Consider the following 17,628-nt stretch of genomic DNA (forward strand, 5'->3'; position numbering starts at 1 on the left):
GTTTGCAATGGGAACAATTGGGCTGGTCACGGTCCCCTGCCCCCCAGAAGGCTCACGTCCGATGAAGACTTGTGGTGTGGTCAGTTAGTGAGGGGTTCTGTGAGGACTGGAGGGATCCTATTATGTTGGGATCTCCCTTATCGTTGTTAGGCTATGGGTTTCTGGGTACTCTCTCTCTGGGGGGTTCGGCAGGAACTATAGCTGCAGAAAACCAGAACTACCTTATTTGTGGACTGGCCCTGCTGGGAAACAGTACAGTAAAGGGGCTGGAGGCAGTGCACCAGGAACTGGTGGAGCTTCGACTTTATGCCCAGCAGACCCGGTATGCTGTGGACTACCAGTTGGCTCAGCAAGAAGGAACATGTGCCATAGTAGGGGACAAATGTGTCACCAATGCGAGAGATAAGTCCTACAACATTTCCCATGCCATTCAGGACATTCAGAAGCAAGTAGATAGCTTTAGGCAGGGACTTACAGGAGGGGCGGGTTGGTTGGGGTGGCTACTAGAAGGATCGTGGGCATCATACCTGCTGCATGGAGCAGTGGGGCTAATCGTTATTATAATAGTATGCTGTGAGGTGCTGGTCTGTTTAAGTACCTGTTGCAAGGTCCTTATTAATAAACTCTCGGCCCCATTCTTGGCACCCCTCTAGATTATCATGTAATGATAAAAAGAGGGAATGAGGAAGGGTTTAAAAAACTGTAACTATACATATAGCTGATGGAAAAATACCTCGCAAGCAAGAGCAGGCAAGTCGCTGACTCAATAGACAAGGTGTTAATTGTGTCTGGAACCTTGGTTTCAGACCAGGTATGCTAGACAATAAGGGTACTGGGTGCAATAAACGAGTGGGAAGCTTGTCCTAAACAATGAGGGGTGATAACCGTCTTTGAATCTCTTGATTATAACTCAATTATGCTGGACAATAGGTGCGAAGTCTGTCCCGGGATCTCTGTGGCCTGACTGAAACTCGCGGCGCCGCATGCATTAAGTGTGCGTGACAATATCTGTATAAATTTCTGTCTGCTCCTTTGTACAGGGAGACCTCTGGAAGCGACTCTTAAAGAGAGTGCTGAAGAGACCTCTCCTTAGCGGTGCACTGCTAATAAATGCATTTTATCGAATCAACCTTGTAGCACTGTGTTACTTTACAACGGACAGAAGTGAAAACTTAATTTCAGGACGACAGTAAAATCTGATAAATCCCCAGAACCTAATAATCTGTATCCCAAAGTTTTAACATCATAGATACATTATTTGTCATCTTCCAAAATTCTATAGATTCTGGAACAGTTACCCCAGAATTACAATTGGCAAATGTAATCCTGCTAATTAAGAAAGGGAGGAGAAAGAAAGAAAGGAATTACAAACCAGTTAGCCAGAATTTAAGGTTTAGCAAGTGGTAAAAGGACACATTGAAAATAACAATAGGATTGGACAGAGTGAACGTAAGTATGTGAATGGAAAGTTACGTTTGATAAATCTGAGAGTGTAGCGGTTGCTACCGCGGAATAAAACAAGACTCACTCGGAGGATTGCCAAACAGAACTGGTTTATTTTCCCGCCTTGCGCGGGCCCTTTAAGGGAGAAAACTCCCGCCCAAAAAACCGGCAATGACGTAAGTCCTACGTCATCAGGACTTTCCCGCGCGCGGGTTCTCCCTGTCGCTCGGAAAGATGAGGCCCGCCGCCATCTTGGGCCTCGTCGCTCCGACACCGTGCGACCCGACTGCCGAGCCGGTTCGCCCGACTAGACGGTGAGTCGCCACACAACCCCCCCCAGAACCGGCGAAACAGTCCCCAAGGTCCGTGGGCTGTGCCAGCTGCCGCTTAGGGGGGCGGCCTCTGCGTCGCGGCGTGGCAACCTCGACAGGCTGTTGCAGATCCAAATGGGCCGGTTTGAGGCGGTCCGCCGTGAAAACCTGTTCCCTGCCTCCAATGTCCAAAATAAAAGTGGATCCGTTATTCTGTATGACTCAGAACGGTCCCTCATATGGTCATTGCAATGGCGCCCGAGGTGTGCCCCTGCGAACGAAAACAAACTTACAGTCCCGTAGTTCCTTGGGCTGGCAGGATGGGGCTTGACCGTGCCATGAGGTGGGAATCGGGGCCAAGGTGCCAAGCTTCTCACGCAGTCTTTGTAGGACTGCTGGGGGTTGTTCCCCTTGGTCCCGAAGGGCAGGTATGAAATCCCCAGGGACAACTAGTGGCGCCCCATATACAAGCTCAGCTGACGAAGTGCGGAGGTCTTCTTTGGGGGCAGTGCGTATGCCGAGCAGGACCCAAGGCAGCTCGTCAACCAAGTTAGGACCTTTCAGGCGGGCCATCAAGGCCGATTTTAGATGGCTGTGAAAATGTTCCACCAACCCGTTTGATTGAGGATGGTAGGCCGTGGTGGTGTGCAGCTGCGTCCCTAGCAGGTTCGCTAATGCAGCCCAGAGACTGGAAGTGAATTGGATGCCTCTGTCTGAAGTGATGTGGGCCGGAACGCCAAAACGTGAGACCCAAGTTGTGAGCAGCGCTCGGGCGCAGGAATCAGTTGTGATGTCAGTCAGGGGGGTTGCCTCAGGCCACCTCGTGAACCGGTCCACTATAGTAAGGAGGTACCGGGCTCCTCTTGAAACCGGCAGAGGGCCCACGAGGTCGACGTGTATGTGGTCGAACCTCCTACGGGTAGGCTCGAACTGCTGTGGTGGGACCTTGGTGTGTCGCTGGATTTTTGACATCTGGCAGTGCGGACAAGTCCTGGCCCACTCACTGACCTGTTTGCGCAGGCCATGCCAGACAAACTTGCTGGTGACCAGTCGGACAGTAGATCTGATGGACGGGTGCGCCAACCCATGTACCGAGTCAAAAACACGTCTCCGCCAGGCTGCAGGGACTATAGGGCGGGGCTGACCAGTCGCAATGTCGCAAAGTAGGGTCCGCTAACCTGGACCAACCAAGAAATCTCGGAGCTGTAGACCCGAGACTGCAGTTCTGTAGCTGGGCAGTTCGTCGTCGGCTTGCTGTGCGTCAGCCAGGGCCGTGTAGTCGACACCCAAGGATAGGTTGTGGATGGTTGGTCTGGAAAGTGCATCAGCAACAACATTATCCTTTCCGGAGACATGTTGGATGTCAGTTGTGAACTCGGAAATGTAGGATAATTGTCTCTGCTGACGAGCTGACCAGGGATCGGAGACTTTGGAGAAGGCAAAGGACAGAGGCTTATGATCGGTGAAAGGCCTGCCTTCTAGAAAGTATCGGAAATGCCGGACCGCCAGATACAGCGCTAGAAGTTCCCGATCAAAAGCGCTGTACTTCAGTTCGGGCGGTCTAAGGTGTTTGCTGAAAAATGCCAAGGGTTGCCAGCGGCCTTCGAGTAGCTGTTCCAGTACCCCACCCACCGCGGTGTTGGACGCGTCTACCGTGAGGGCAGTCAGGACGTCAGTCCTGGGGTGTACCAGCATCGTGGCGTCTGCCAGGGCGTCTTTGGCCTTAACGAAAGCAGCCGCAGCCTCGTCAGTCCAGATGATGTCCTTGCCCTTACCAGCCAGCAGCGAGAACAGAGGGCGCATGATACGGGCTGCTGCAGGGATGAAACGATGGTAAAAGTTGACCATCCCAAGGAATTCCTGTAGGCCTTTGACTGTGTCGGGGCGGGCAAAATGGCGGATAGCATCCACCTTGGCGGAGGTGGGAAAGGTGTTCCTGGCGGTTACGGCTGGCGATCAGTATGTCGTCCAAGTAAATGAACACGAAGTCCAGGTCTCGGCCTACCGCGTCCATCAGCCGCTGGAAGGTCTGCACGGCGTTTTTAAGGCCGAACGGCATCCGAAGGAATTCGAACAGGCCGAATGGGGTGATAATCGCAGTTTTGGGGACGTCATCTGGATGGACCGGGATTTGGTGGTATCCCCTAACGAGGTCCACTTTGGAAAAGATGCGGGCCCCGTGTAAGTTCGCTGCGAAGTCCTGGATGTGAGGGATGGGATAGCGGTCCGGGGTGGTGGCGTCATTCAGCCTGCGGTAGTCGCCGCAGGGCCTCCACCCTCCGGTGGCTTTGGGGACCATGTGCAGGGGGGAGGCCCAGGGGCTGTCTGACCTGCGAACAATCCCCAGCTCCTCCATGTGACGGAACTCTTCCTTTGCCAGGCGGAGCTTGTCTGGAGGTAATCGCCGTGGTCGGGCACGAAGGGGTGGCCCTGTGGTAATGATGTGGTGTCGTACCCTATGTGTGGGCCTAGAATTTGTAAACGAAGGTGCCAAAATCGACGGGAATTCGGCTAGGAGCTTGGTGAAATCGTCGCCAGAAAGGGAAATGGAGTCCAGGCGCGGGGCTGGTGGGCTGATTTCTCCCAGGGGATAGGTCCAGAGAGTGCTAGAGTGAACTAACCGCTTCCTTCGCAGGTCGACTAACAGGTTGTGGGCCCGAAGGAAATCGGCTCCTAGGAGTGGTCGGGCGACGGTGGCAAGGGCAAAGGTCCAGGTAAAACGGCTGCCGCCAAAGTGTAATTGAAGGGTACGGGTGCCGAAAGACCGTATCATTGTACCGTTGGCGGCATTGAGTAGAGGACCTGGTGGCCTGTCACGAGTGTCGCGGCCTGTCGGGGGCAAAATACTGACCTCCGCTCCAGTATCAACGATGAAACGCCGTCCAGATTTCTTGTCCTGAACGAAGAGGAGGCTCTGTCGGCGGCCAGCCGCCGTAGCCATCAGCGGCGGCTGGCCCTGGCGTTTCCCTGAAACTTGCAGGGTGGGCGGCATCGACGGGCCTCCGCACCCCACCTCTGATGGTAGAAGCACAGCTGGTCACCCGTGTCGTCATCTGCGTTCCTGGGGCGTGGCTGCTCGGTTGCTGGGGCCAGGCGAGGCGGGCGTTGGGCTCGCGGCCTGGTGATTTGACTGACGGACGAACCGCTCTCGCGCTTGGCCCTCCACAGGACATCTGCCCGGGCGGCCACCTCACGGGGGTTGCTGAAGTCGGCGTCAGCTAACAACAAGTGGATGTCATCGGGGAGCTGTTCGAGGAAGGCCTGTTCGAACATCAGGCATGGCTTGTGTCCCTCGGCCAATGCCAGCATCTCATTCATTAGGGCGGATGGGGATCTGTCCCCCAGGCCATCCAGATGAAGCAGGCAGGCGGCGCGCTCACGACGGGAGAGGCCGAAGGTCCGGATCAAAAGGTCTTTGAAAGCCGGGTACTTATCTTCCTCCGGAGGCGACTGGATGAAGTCTCCAACCTGGGCGGCTGTCTCCTGGTCCAGAGAGCTAACCACATGATAGTACTTCGTGGAGTCGGAGGTGATCTGCCGAAGGTGGAATTGCGCTTTGGCCTGGTCAAACCAGACGCTGGGCCGAAGTGTCCAAAAGGTGGGCAGCTTGAGGGCCACTGCGTTGGCTGCTGCGCTGTCGTCCATTTCGCGGGTCCAAAAGCCGTTTGGACCATCGGGGTCACCAATGTAGCGGTTGCTACCGCAGAATAAAACAAGACTCACTCGGAGGATTGCCAAACAGAACTGGTTTATTTTCCCGCCTTGCGCGGGCCCTTTAAGGGAGAAAACTCCCGCCCAAAAAACCGGCAATGACGTAAGTCCTACGTCATCAGGACTTTCCCGCGCGCGGGTTCTCCCCGTCGCTCGGAAAGACGAGGCCCGCCACCATCTTGGGCCTCGTCGCTCCGACACCGCGCGACCCGACTGCCGAGCCGGTTCGCCCGACTAGACGGTCAGTCGCCACAAGAGTTTTTTTTTTAAAACGTTTGTTACTATTAGAATTAGTAAGGGTAATGAGTAAGAGTGATATTTTGATTTTCCAACATTCCTTTGATAAGGTGCAGCAGAAGAGGCTATTAAACTAAAATGGAGTACAAGACATTGAGGCAGAGTGGTATTATGACATTGTCTGAAGATTGCTAACAGACAGCAAGCATTCAATTCTGAGGCCCTTGAGTTTCACAATCTATATCAATGATTAAAATGAGAGGTCCAAATGTAACATATCCATTTTGTGATAATACAAAATTGGCTGGCAGTAAGGAGAATGATGCAGAGAGATTTCAGTAGGGAAATAATGGAGAAAGTGGAAAAATGTGCAGTTATGTATTTTGATAGGAAAAATTTAGAAACTAAGAGAATCTTTTACACAGCGAGAGACTGAAAGATGCTGATGTTCAGAGGCATTTGCATGCACTTATCCATGAACCTCTGTGCAGGTACAGCAAGCAATTAGGATTTCAAATGGTATATTGGGCAAGAGTATTTGAGTACATAAGTAAAGGTATCTTATGTGCATTAAAACAGAGCCTTGGTGATACTAAAATACTGAACCTGAGATATTGCATATACACCCAAGGTGGGGATGGTGGGGGGGGGGGAGTTGTGGGGGTTAAGGGGACAGAGACCAGACCTGTACAGTTGAAAAGAATGAATGGCTATCTCATTGAAATATGTAAAAATTCTTGTGGGACTTGACAGGGTAGATGCAGAAATGATGTTTCTTCTACATAAAAGGTATGTAGAACCAGGGATCAAAATGAGGTGTCAGCCATTCAGGACTGAGTCACAGAACAAAAACGTAACAGATAAGGCAAGAAAACATCTCCGGTGAAAGTCTACCCAAACTTTTTGGAACTTGCTTCCAAATACCAGGAAAATATTGTCAAGCATTTCAGCATGAAGCAATTAAAAGAGATCCAATGGAAGCACTAAGATGTCAGCGTTCTTTACTCTCCTGTTCCCTCCCTCTCAAAAGTATAAAATTTTTGTAAGAAACATATCAATGACATTAGTTTAGTACTAATAAACATTCTATTATACCCATGAGGTCTACAGCTCTTATAATATTCAAATTAAAACTGCTTTTGCAAGCAATTTATTATTTATAAAGAAAACTCGTCTAATACAATTTAGTATGAGCTCTGCTACTGGCCTTACAGGGAACAGAATAGCGTGCCTTGTACGTATAAATCAGGAAAAGTACTTCTGGGTAAAGCTAAAAACAGTTAGTTCTTATTATACGCGAGACTAATTAAAGTTACCATCTGCTTCGACTTTGCATGCTAAGTTCCAATTTCCTGTTATTTCACATATGTTGTATGGTAATGGCACTTACTTTCATCAGGAGCTGGGACATTATCTGGTTGTCATCATAGCCACCAGAATTAAGCAATGATGTTATCTATTAACTTTTGCTCTCATGTCTCTACTATGCATTGCTCAGAGTGTTTGATGCAGATTTGCCACAAGTCTGGTTTCAACATGCTTCATTTCTCGTTTATGTTAAGAAATAAACAAGTCTGACACAAAGGCTGCTTTTCTGTGTAACAGAATTCCACATACACTTCCACGTATATAAATTTGTCCTGAATATTTAAAAAGACAATTTTCTAGATTATTTACAACTTGAATAGATTGAAAAAGGGTAACGTATGTTCTGTTCATCAATCCATCCATATTTAAAACAAATTCACAAAATGCTGAAAATGTTTGAACAATTTTACTCAGAATAAAAACCTGGTTTTCCAATGTTTTTTTTAATTTAAGGGGCCTCTTACATAAAATTGTTTCATAGCCCATACACTACAAACTGCAAACCATTTCTCCCACCTTTCATCTTCTCCCTTAAAAGCATTCTCCTATCTTCTCCTACATTGCTGCCTTTTCAACCTGGCTGCCTTTTATATTTCAAAGCAAAGCAAAAAGCATTAATTATACAAGTTCACAAATTTTGAGACACCATTTGCATCAGTGAATTCATTGATTACAGGACAATACTTATCTGTAGCTGCCACTAGCTGACTACCTATAGGCATCTTATAGGTGATTTATAGCATCAACTGTTTCTAGGATTGACTTTCCTACTGATTACTTTGTGTATTAAGTCTTATGTTCAAAAAATATATTCAAAATGTTGCTTTACGAATAAATGATGTCTTATCTTGAAATATTTGCTTGCCATGATCATTTCGATTTTTTTCTTACAGGAAGCCATGCTTTATTTGAAAGATTCATTGTTGTAAATATTTTAAAGAATGCTACATTTTCATCTCAATACTGTAAAATTAATATAACCTTCTTTAAACAAAGTACTGCAAATGCTGGAAACCTGAACTGGTATTTTAGAAAATTAGAACAGTAACAATGATCCTCTCTTTTACTTTTTCCCCTTTGTCTCTCACAAAATCTGTGAGGTCAGAGATTTGTGCCTCAGATTTTCCACTCCTAATGGAAAGCACAAATTTTGTCTAATTTCATCAAATAAGCAGAATAATCTGTTCAGCTGTATGGCAGCAATACTCCTTTTACTCTTGCTGTTTGGTGCGTTTTAATTTTCTTTCCTCCTTCTTTGTAGTTTGGAGTACACGTAAATGTTTAACTTTTTGAAGAAAATTCATTATTCATTATTTGCAACAATTGCCTAAGTTGGCATAGCACATATGGTCATCTCCTTTTACAGGTTTAAAATTAATGTAATCTTCATTGAGGCTGTATGGGCAGCAAAACATACTCTCCATTTGGTAACTACAAATGGTCTATGCCAAGGACTAAAAATGTTCTGGAAATGATCCCAAGATCTGGATCTAAGATAAAGGAAGACAGAGAAGGCATACAACGTTCTAGCATAGTGGAAGGCTGAAAGAGGAATTACAGGATATCAAGTAGGCAGTGAGCAGAAAAAATGGAGAACAAGTAGATATGGCAACAGAAGACAGGAGATTACTGGAAGATAATGATGGTGATCAATATTTTTTTGTGAATTTTTTCTATTATTATTTTAAGAGCATTTTTAATAGGAACTAGCTCAGCAACGCAATGTCACAAAAGTTCTTGCACAACAGATTTTGCTTTTGCTATTGAGCAAAATCAAAAATGATATTACATGGAATACCCTGGGAAGTGATTAATTTGGGGTCTAGAATCTGTTTTCGTTGAATGTCTGATTCTGCTATAAACGTACAATACCACAGCCATAAAAATGTATTGAACCAATGGAACCCGAGCATTCAAGGATGCTTAAAATCACTAGTTAATTACTTAAACAATTAAATCTATATAAATTTGCTCAATTATTTCAAAAAATTCTAATTTATTTTTTCCCATTTTCCAATGTCAGAAACACTCAAGTATTCAAATTCTTTGAATAGTTTAATAAGAGCCCATTGGTGGTGATGATGGGGTGAAGGGGAGTGTTGTGGCTTTGCTGGATGTCAAAACATTTCCCTGGGCAGGGCCTTAATTTCTAAGGTCTCCAAATAAACTCTCAGTCATCACCACTAAATCTACAGTTACTGCTTTCTGCATTCTGTAAAGTACCTTTGCTATGCTGTGCTTGATATATTAAAAATCCAAAGTGCATTGCTGCTGATCAATCAACTTTCTCATAAACAACATATGCAGTAACATTCATTTTAGTTATATTAAATGCATAGCTAGTTTATACCTTTGACAGGACCTTTCCATTTGCTATCACGGTGATGAGACCTGCGCAGCACACCAGTGCACTAGAGCTGGAAAGTCCTGAGCTGGCTGGGATTGTGCCATCAACCATACAGTTTATTCCAGTAGAATCAGGAAGGTTGAAATGTTCCTGTCACAAAGAAAAAAATAATCATGGAATGTTATGTTATATCTATGCAGATAAAACAAATTCTATTTCATATGTGGAAGTTTTAAATATGTATTTCTTATAAAGTATTTAATCCCAATGTGCAGCAATAAGAGACAATTAACATTAAGGATTTTGGCCCAGAATTAATGGCAGCAGTGAGCCACCCGCACTTGGGGCACATCTACCCATTAAGCCACAATATACCTTCTGTACATCTCCCAGTGAGAAATTCTTTGCAAAAGCCATCCTTATCTTTATTAATTAGGCCTTGCAATGCACACAACATTTGAGCCATAATTCTAACATGTCAGAGGCTAGTCACACGCCCTGGCTTGATGCACTGTCAAAAAGTTTTGAACTTTTTTTGAACCTCAGAGTCATTGAGCAATGCAGCACAGAGACAAGCCCTTTGGCACACCATGCCCAGGCTGATCATCAAGTTCCTATCTTTACTAATCCCATTTATCACCATTTGGTCCATAGCCTTCTATGCCTTAGAGATTCAAGTGGTTGCCTAGAGACTTCTTAAATGTTGAGAGAGTATCTGCCTCCGTCACCCATTGCATTCCAAATTCCAACCACCTTCTAGGTGAAAAAGTTCTTCCTCAGATCCCCTTTAATCCTCTTACCCCTTACCTAAACCTATGCCCTCTCATTTTAAGTTCCTTTGCTATGGGGAAAAGTTTCTTATTAACTACCCTGTTTGTGCCCCTCATAATTTTGTTTACCTTTATCAGGTCCTCCACAGCCTCCTTTACTCCCAGAAAAACCTATACAACCTATTTAGTTGCTCCTCGTAACTGAAATGCTCCATCCCTGCCAACATGATATTGAATCTACTCTGTATCCTCTCCAGTGTAATCACATCCTTTCTATAGTGTGGTGACCAAAATGTATACAGTACTCCAGCTGTAGCCTAACCAATGTTTAATAAAGTTGTACCATAACCTTCCTGCTCTTATACTGTTTGCAGAGGCTAACAAAGGTCACTATTCCATATGCCTTCTTCACCACTTTATCTACCTGTACTGCCACCTTCAGAGATCCTTGCACTTGTGCACCAAGGTTTCCCTGTTCCTCAATACTCCTTAAGCCATTGTTTGATGTCCTACTGTCACGAACCAGCAACAAAAGAAACACACTGAGCATGATTCAGTGTTAAAAACTATTTTATTAATTACTACTTATGATAATACGTAAAATAAAAGTAAAAATGTTAGTATGTTAGAATTCAAAAATGTTAAACCTCGAACGTTAACCCCAAAACTAAACTCTTTGTGTGTGTGTGTGACAAAGTCCCAAACTCCAAGTTCCAGAATGGTTCTTAAAGTTCAGTTCCGCCAGCCATAAGGTGAAACATGAGCAAGGGCTTCTTCAACAACCACCGTTGTCAGAAGATAAGACGTAGATGTAGAGAACATAGGGAGAGTAAATACGAAATCCAAATGTTCCACGATGGAACCCAAACGACATTCCAGTGTTTACTCGGTGGTGACTTCCTCACCCCGAAAAGCATCCGAATCGTGGTCGTCCACACACAAATACCTGTTTCCTTCTACAGGTCAGCAACAAAGTGAACTCCACCGGATTACTTCCAACTTCCATACATGGATTTCAGTGGCAGACACAGTTATTGTTTCTCATCCATCGATAGAGAACACTAGCAGGCTGGTGTCTCTCTCCCTTCTCTCTCTCTCTCCTAACTTCTTCAACAACGTCATTACGTCCTCTATCTTCTATTGACGTAAGCACGCCCCACACACACACACTCTCTATCTTAAAGGGACATTCACTGAGTCCGTAACACTACTTTTAATTGTTATGCAACAGTGAGAAGCATAATGGATAAACTTAGAATCCTGATACCAATATATTTACAAATGAACCAAACCAAGTTTGTTACTTATTTAAAACTATATCTTGACATTATCTACATCATTAAATTTGACATGGCATGCTGGTGACAATAAAACTTAGAAAACAGAGACCTGGGTGTATGAAACAACACTGTACAAAATTCACAAAGGTGTTAACTCTTAAAGAACAATTTATCAAATCAAATATACTTATTTTCAAAATAAATTGCAAACCACAGAAGATGTAGACAAATATAAAACAAAGTATTTTGGGAGGACAATACCAAAATACATTCCAGGAGAGTACATTTTGCAGCATCAAATGGCACCCATTTAGTTTCTAATCCATCTAAAGCTACAGAAACCTTTATCAAGCATGGGATCAACAACAAGCAAGGCACTGGGAGTATCAGTGGTTTTTATGCTGCACTATGCTCAAACCGTGACTTCTAAGAAATACCAGCCCTTCCAACAGTTCATTTAATTTTAACTTATCAAATGCTGTCCTGCCTATACACTTACAATTAAGTTTAATATTCAAGATGGCTACAGGTCAGAAAAGTTCTAGGTTAAATTCCCCATCTAAGTCTTCTTTTCACATCAATCAGTGAGGTAATAGAAGGATGGAAATTGTACACCCTTTTTAAATTTGGATTGGGAAAAACTGACATCAGATTTCAAGATAGTCATTTCTGTTGGAATACTCAGTAAGGCCTACGTTGAGATGAGCTTGGATCTTAAAGTATGAACCACCTTCAACTAAGAGAAAATGTGGAAGAAGAAATTTAACATTTGGTGACAAAAACAGTGAGTAAGCGAATTATACAAGATTACTAGTAACTAACAATATGACATTTAAAAAAGTAGATTTTAAAATCATATGCATTTTAAAAAACATAACTTTTTAAAGCTGGTGCAAGGATATGTTTCTAAAATATAGCACCCTACTGCAGATAGCAATGGAAAAGGCAACAGAGAAAACAAAGGGAGAGTCTACGCAGGTTGTTTAACAAGAGTCAACATAAATATCACAGATTTTTTTTCAATATTTAAAAAAAAACAAATCATAGCTTCTAATCATAGCCTTATGCTTGCAGCATAATTTTAAACAGTATTTAAACATCTAAGTACCAAACTTTTCCTCACTGTCCAGGTAAAATTGTTATACAATTGCCAAAGCAAGACTGTACGTGTGCAAAATTGTGAAAGGCAGCAGTAATACGAGGTCAGCCTACATGAGATACAAATACAGAATAATTATCTGAAATTAGCAAGGGAATGTGGAGCAAAGGCTATAATGGGCCTAGTTGGAAAATGAGGTACTGTTCCTCATCTGGACTCAATAATTTCAGATAATCAACAATTCCAGCATTTTTATTTCTGATTTTCATTATTCATGCTGCCACTTTCTCAAAGTATTTAAATATTTGTGATTTATGAAACACTTCTCAGAAATTAAAAACAATAATCACATTTATAGCATTCCTTTTGTCTGCATGCTTGATGGTGTTCTCAAATTCACTAAATTATTCAAGTATTATCTGCCCTAAATATTTCAGTGCTCACTGCCCTTAAATGGTCCATAACTAATTTTACCAATCATGTGGCTAAATAATCGATAATTATCTGACCTTTATACATCCTCCTTTACGAGCAGAGGTGCAACACTGCGGTCTGGCACAATTCCCATTTTCAGAAAAATTTGCACTGTTATAGTTAGCATTTCTATTTCATCACCAGCCCAAGCAACCCCAAACCTGTATTCCACTGTGCAGCCACAAGAGATTCTGCAGACGCTGGAATATGGAGCAATATACAAAATGCTGGAGGAACTCAGCAGGTCAGGCAGCATCTATGGAGGGAAATAAACAGTCAACATTTTGGGTCGAGACCCTTCAGCAGGACTGGAAAGGTCCTGAAACGTTGACTGTTTATTTCCCTCTATAGATGCTGCCCGACCTGCTGAGTTCCTCCAGCATTTTGTGTGTGTTCCACTGTGCAGCCTTATCTATAGGTTTTCTTTAAAAGTTTACTTTTTAATATTGGCATGTTAGTTGGTCTATGTCTTCCACTGGTGTCCTCCAGTTCTTTATCATTCTTATAAATGTAATGGTCATGTGTCTGGTAAAAGTAGATTGGGAGCAGCTATTTACAGGGAGGTCTACATTCAACAAATGGGAATCATTCAAAAGTGAAACAATGAGAGATCAGGGCCAAGGGTGGAGGGTGACATCAACTGGTCCAAGAAATCTTGTACATCAAGTAGTATTGAGGGCTGCATGAAGAAATAAAAGGAAGCATGTAGAAGGTTCAGTCATGCGTAGCGGTTAGCGCGACGCTATTACAGTGCCAGCGATCGGGGTTTGATTCCCGTCGCTGTCTGTAAGGAGTTTGTATGTTCTCCCGTGTCTGCGGTTTCCTCCCACATTCCAAAGACGTATGGATAGGTTAATTTGGGTTTAAAAAGTGGGCGGTGTGGACTCGTTGGGCCGGAAGGGCCTGTTACCACACTGTAAATAAAATTTAAAATTTAAATTTAAACAAAAAATGGGGGTGACCTGACAGAGTATAGATACTTTAAAAAGAAATTAGAAGGACAGAACAGGAATAGAAAATACCACTGGGGGCAAGATTAGTGAAAATCCCAAAGCATTTTTAACTATATTAAGGGCAATTGGGTGACCAGAGACCAGAGCTAGGGGCAAAGGTGGGGTCATAAATGAATAATTATCACCTGCATTCACTGAGAAGGATACTGGAGACAGTATCCCAGCTGTAGTATCAGGGAGAGGGACACTGAAATTCTAGAACAAATTACTATTGAAAAAGAGGAGGTATTAGATGTCCTAGCAAGCTTAAAGGTGGATAAATCCCCAGGGACCGATGAGATATATCGCAAGCCGCTACGGGAGGCAAGGGAGGAGATTGCTGGGGTTTTCACAGAGATTTTAAAAATTTGCTGGCCACACATGAGATACCAGATAACTAGAGGTTGGCAAATGTGGAACCTTTATTCAAGAATAGAGTGCAAATATAAGCCAGGTAATTAATGGACAGTGATAGATTGGAAAAAAGTCCTAAGGGACGGATTTAATCTACATCTGGAAAGACAGGGATTAAATAAAGAAAGACAGCACAGCTTTGTTAGGGTGAGATATTGCCTAACCTATCTGATTTTTTTTAAAAGTGATATTGATGAAGGCAGAGCAGTTGACATAATCTAAATGAACTTCTGTAAGGCCTTTGACAAGTCCCATATGGGAGACTGGTCCAAAAGATTTGAGCTCTAGGGATCCAGGGCAAGTTGCACACAGGATCCAAAATTGGCTTGGAGGCAGAAGGTGATGGTGGAAATTTATTTTTGTGATTGGAAGCTGACTAGTGGTACATCATAGGGGTCAGTGCCGGGACTTTACTGTTTGTTATGTGCATTAATAGCTTGGATTGCCACTGAGGCAGGTGGAGGCCAAGGCAGAGATTGATAGGTTCTTGATTGGTAAGGGGGTTAAGGGTTACAGGGAGAAGGTAAGAGACTGGGGTTGAAAACAAAAAATCAGCCATGATTGAATGGTGGAGCAGACACAATGGGCCAAATGGCCTAATTCTGCTCCTATGTCTTATGGTCTCATGGATGTGAATGTAGGCAGTATGGTTAGTACATTTGTAGATAACAAATCTACAATGACAATGAGAGATAGACAGAGTACAGGTTGATATGGAATGTTGATAAGATGGCATGTAGAATTTAGAACTTGTAAACATGAAGCAATGCACTTTGCGAAAAGTAATGAGCTCGGAGACATGCAATGAATGGTATGGCATTAGAGAGTATCAAGTACCTTGATACACAAGTTCAAAGATCCCCGATGGTGGCAGCACAGGCAAGTAGGGTGGTTAAGGCAGCATTCTGGATACTTGCTTGCATTGCCACATAGATTATGGCATCTTTGAAATGCATCTGCATAGATCATAGAAGATGTAAATACATGATGCATAAACAGAAAGTAAAAACTTCTCTAGTGCAGTCATCAGAAACAGACAATGGAACATAATGATTTATTGCTAAATCTACAAACACAAAAGAGAATTAATGATGGAATCTGCAGCTCCTAATACAATTTTCTGGTTCAAACATCTTCATGCAAAATTAGTTGTTGCTCTACAGCTGCACTAGGCATAAAAATAAAGGCTTTTTACTTTCTCTTCTTCAAGATTGTTTACTTTGCACACTAACGGTAATCTCTGATATCTGCTACTTTCCTTTGTTTCTGCTTTATCTACTCCATAGCTGAGAATTTAAACATGTATTATAACTGCATGTTAAATACTGTCGTCTCTTACCTTCAAGCAGTTCACCCCCTACCAGCATCTACACTTTTATGTTCTCCAAACTACTACCTCGAATGCATTTCACAGATCTCTCCCAATATTGAAGACTTATTAACTTAATTTACTTGTGTATAATTAAAGTATGTCCGACTTGAATGACGATGCCAAAATATTTTGATAGGTACAGTGCTTAGACTTCATTACTAAAAATCAGATAACAATAGTTATTGCCAAAAATAAATATCCATCTGTAGAAAAATAAAAGTTATATAAATGAGGTCAGGCCACTCAAAATGTTGTACACTTTTCACCTTCATAGCAAAGATTCCGTGACAGAGCTATTTTCCCATAACTTAGTTAACCTCCTTAAATTGGCTGGGTTGGGGAGGAAAATACAATTATGGGTAATATATTTTACTCCAGAGTAAACTGGGTATTTAAGTCTTAAGATTTGTTTTTTGGGTCAGGACAGTTGCACAAATAATAATACGGAAATTCTCTAGTGACCAAAAATGTTGTCCTTTGCCAATATACATAAGCACAAAAATCCCTTGGATATAGCTCTTTTTGGCAAAAATATGCAAAAAAGTAATACAAATTCTTGAAATTTTAAGAAGATAAACAAGTTTATTTTATAGAACTATACCCAAATGAAATGCAAGTAAAAAAGTTTGAAATTCTTTGCGGAAAATACAAAATTGAATGAAAATAACATTTTGTTATAAAAAAATTAGTAGTGTTATGTCTGCAATTCCCTTGCCAGCTTGAGAGCAAATTATGAGTTGATATATAGATGCCAGTTATTTTGTCTTAAAGAACTCTAGCCAAACCCAATATGAAAAAAAGTTTGAGTAATATTCTAAGTACTGCTGATCCACAGGGTTCATCCCTTGCATGAATGTAACTTATAAAACTATCACGCAATGTTTCACAAAGTGCTTTAGTTTCAGAAAATGAAGGCTGCCAAGTATTGCTTTACTTGTATCCCAGTGGAGTTAGAAATTCAAATTAATATAAACAGGCTATACCCTTGGAACCTTTTAACACTCTTATTTTAGTCTGTAGCATTTCAAACTACTTTAGGGACCTGCTCTGTAGTGTAAAAGCCTGAGCTATGTGATCACCCCCCCCAACACCACCCCCCAGTATAGTGTACTGATATTCTGCACAATGGGGGCTTTCAAATAAGTTTGAGGTTTTAGTCTGCAATTTCTCCCATTAAAAATTTCTAATCTGAGCTAAGTGCTGCCAAATAGAAGAGAAATACTTACTCCAAGGATGGGAGTAATTATGATAGAACTAAACCGATACAGGTTTCAGAACAATTCTTCACAAGTAGTCCAAGTATGTCACTGAGAGACATCCAGAACCCATGATGAACAGTAAAAACACCATTTCGTAAAGCACAAGGAAATGTAAAGTCCCACATTACCATTATTGACCTATGCATAGATAAGAAGCTGGTTTCTGGCAATATAAGTAGTCGGTACAGTTGCACTTGTTTGAGCTTTCCTATCCCACATATTATTTGTGACCACTTTTCCAGGCTTTTTCCCTACAGGATCAAATATTTATTTCGACCCAAAGCTGTAAAATTAAGATGCCAAAGCAAAGTTAGAGGAAACTTTCAATCAAACAAATTACTAGTTTGCCACTGTTCTCAAGCTCTTTAAGTGTCCAATGTGGCACCCAAATGCAATTCTGTCCCACATCTGGTGTGCACACATACACACATATATAGAGGAGATCAAAGGAAGTCATGAACAGGAATGACTTCCACCATTCAATGGGATGCTAAACACAAATCACCAGAGATCAACTATATTATGTTTAGCCTCGAGGTCTTCTTTTAAAT

General features: G+C 42.8%; 1 protein-coding gene across 1 annotated transcript in view; it reads right to left on the reverse strand.

The window, feature by feature from the left end:
- The window catches only part of galk2 (galactokinase 2), a 97,419-nt gene that overhangs the window by 46,292 nt on the left and 33,499 nt on the right, over positions 1-17,628 (reverse strand). The window contains exon 5 of the mRNA XM_052040397.1: positions 9,421-9,567. Within this exon, the coding sequence (XP_051896357.1) occupies positions 9,421-9,567 (147 nt within the window). The remainder of the gene's footprint in view (positions 1-9,420; positions 9,568-17,628) is intronic.

This window comes from Pristis pectinata, chromosome 28 (assembly GCF_009764475.1).
Source record: "Pristis pectinata isolate sPriPec2 chromosome 28, sPriPec2.1.pri, whole genome shotgun sequence".
NCBI classification, from domain to species: domain Eukaryota; kingdom Metazoa; phylum Chordata; class Chondrichthyes; order Rhinopristiformes; family Pristidae; genus Pristis; species Pristis pectinata.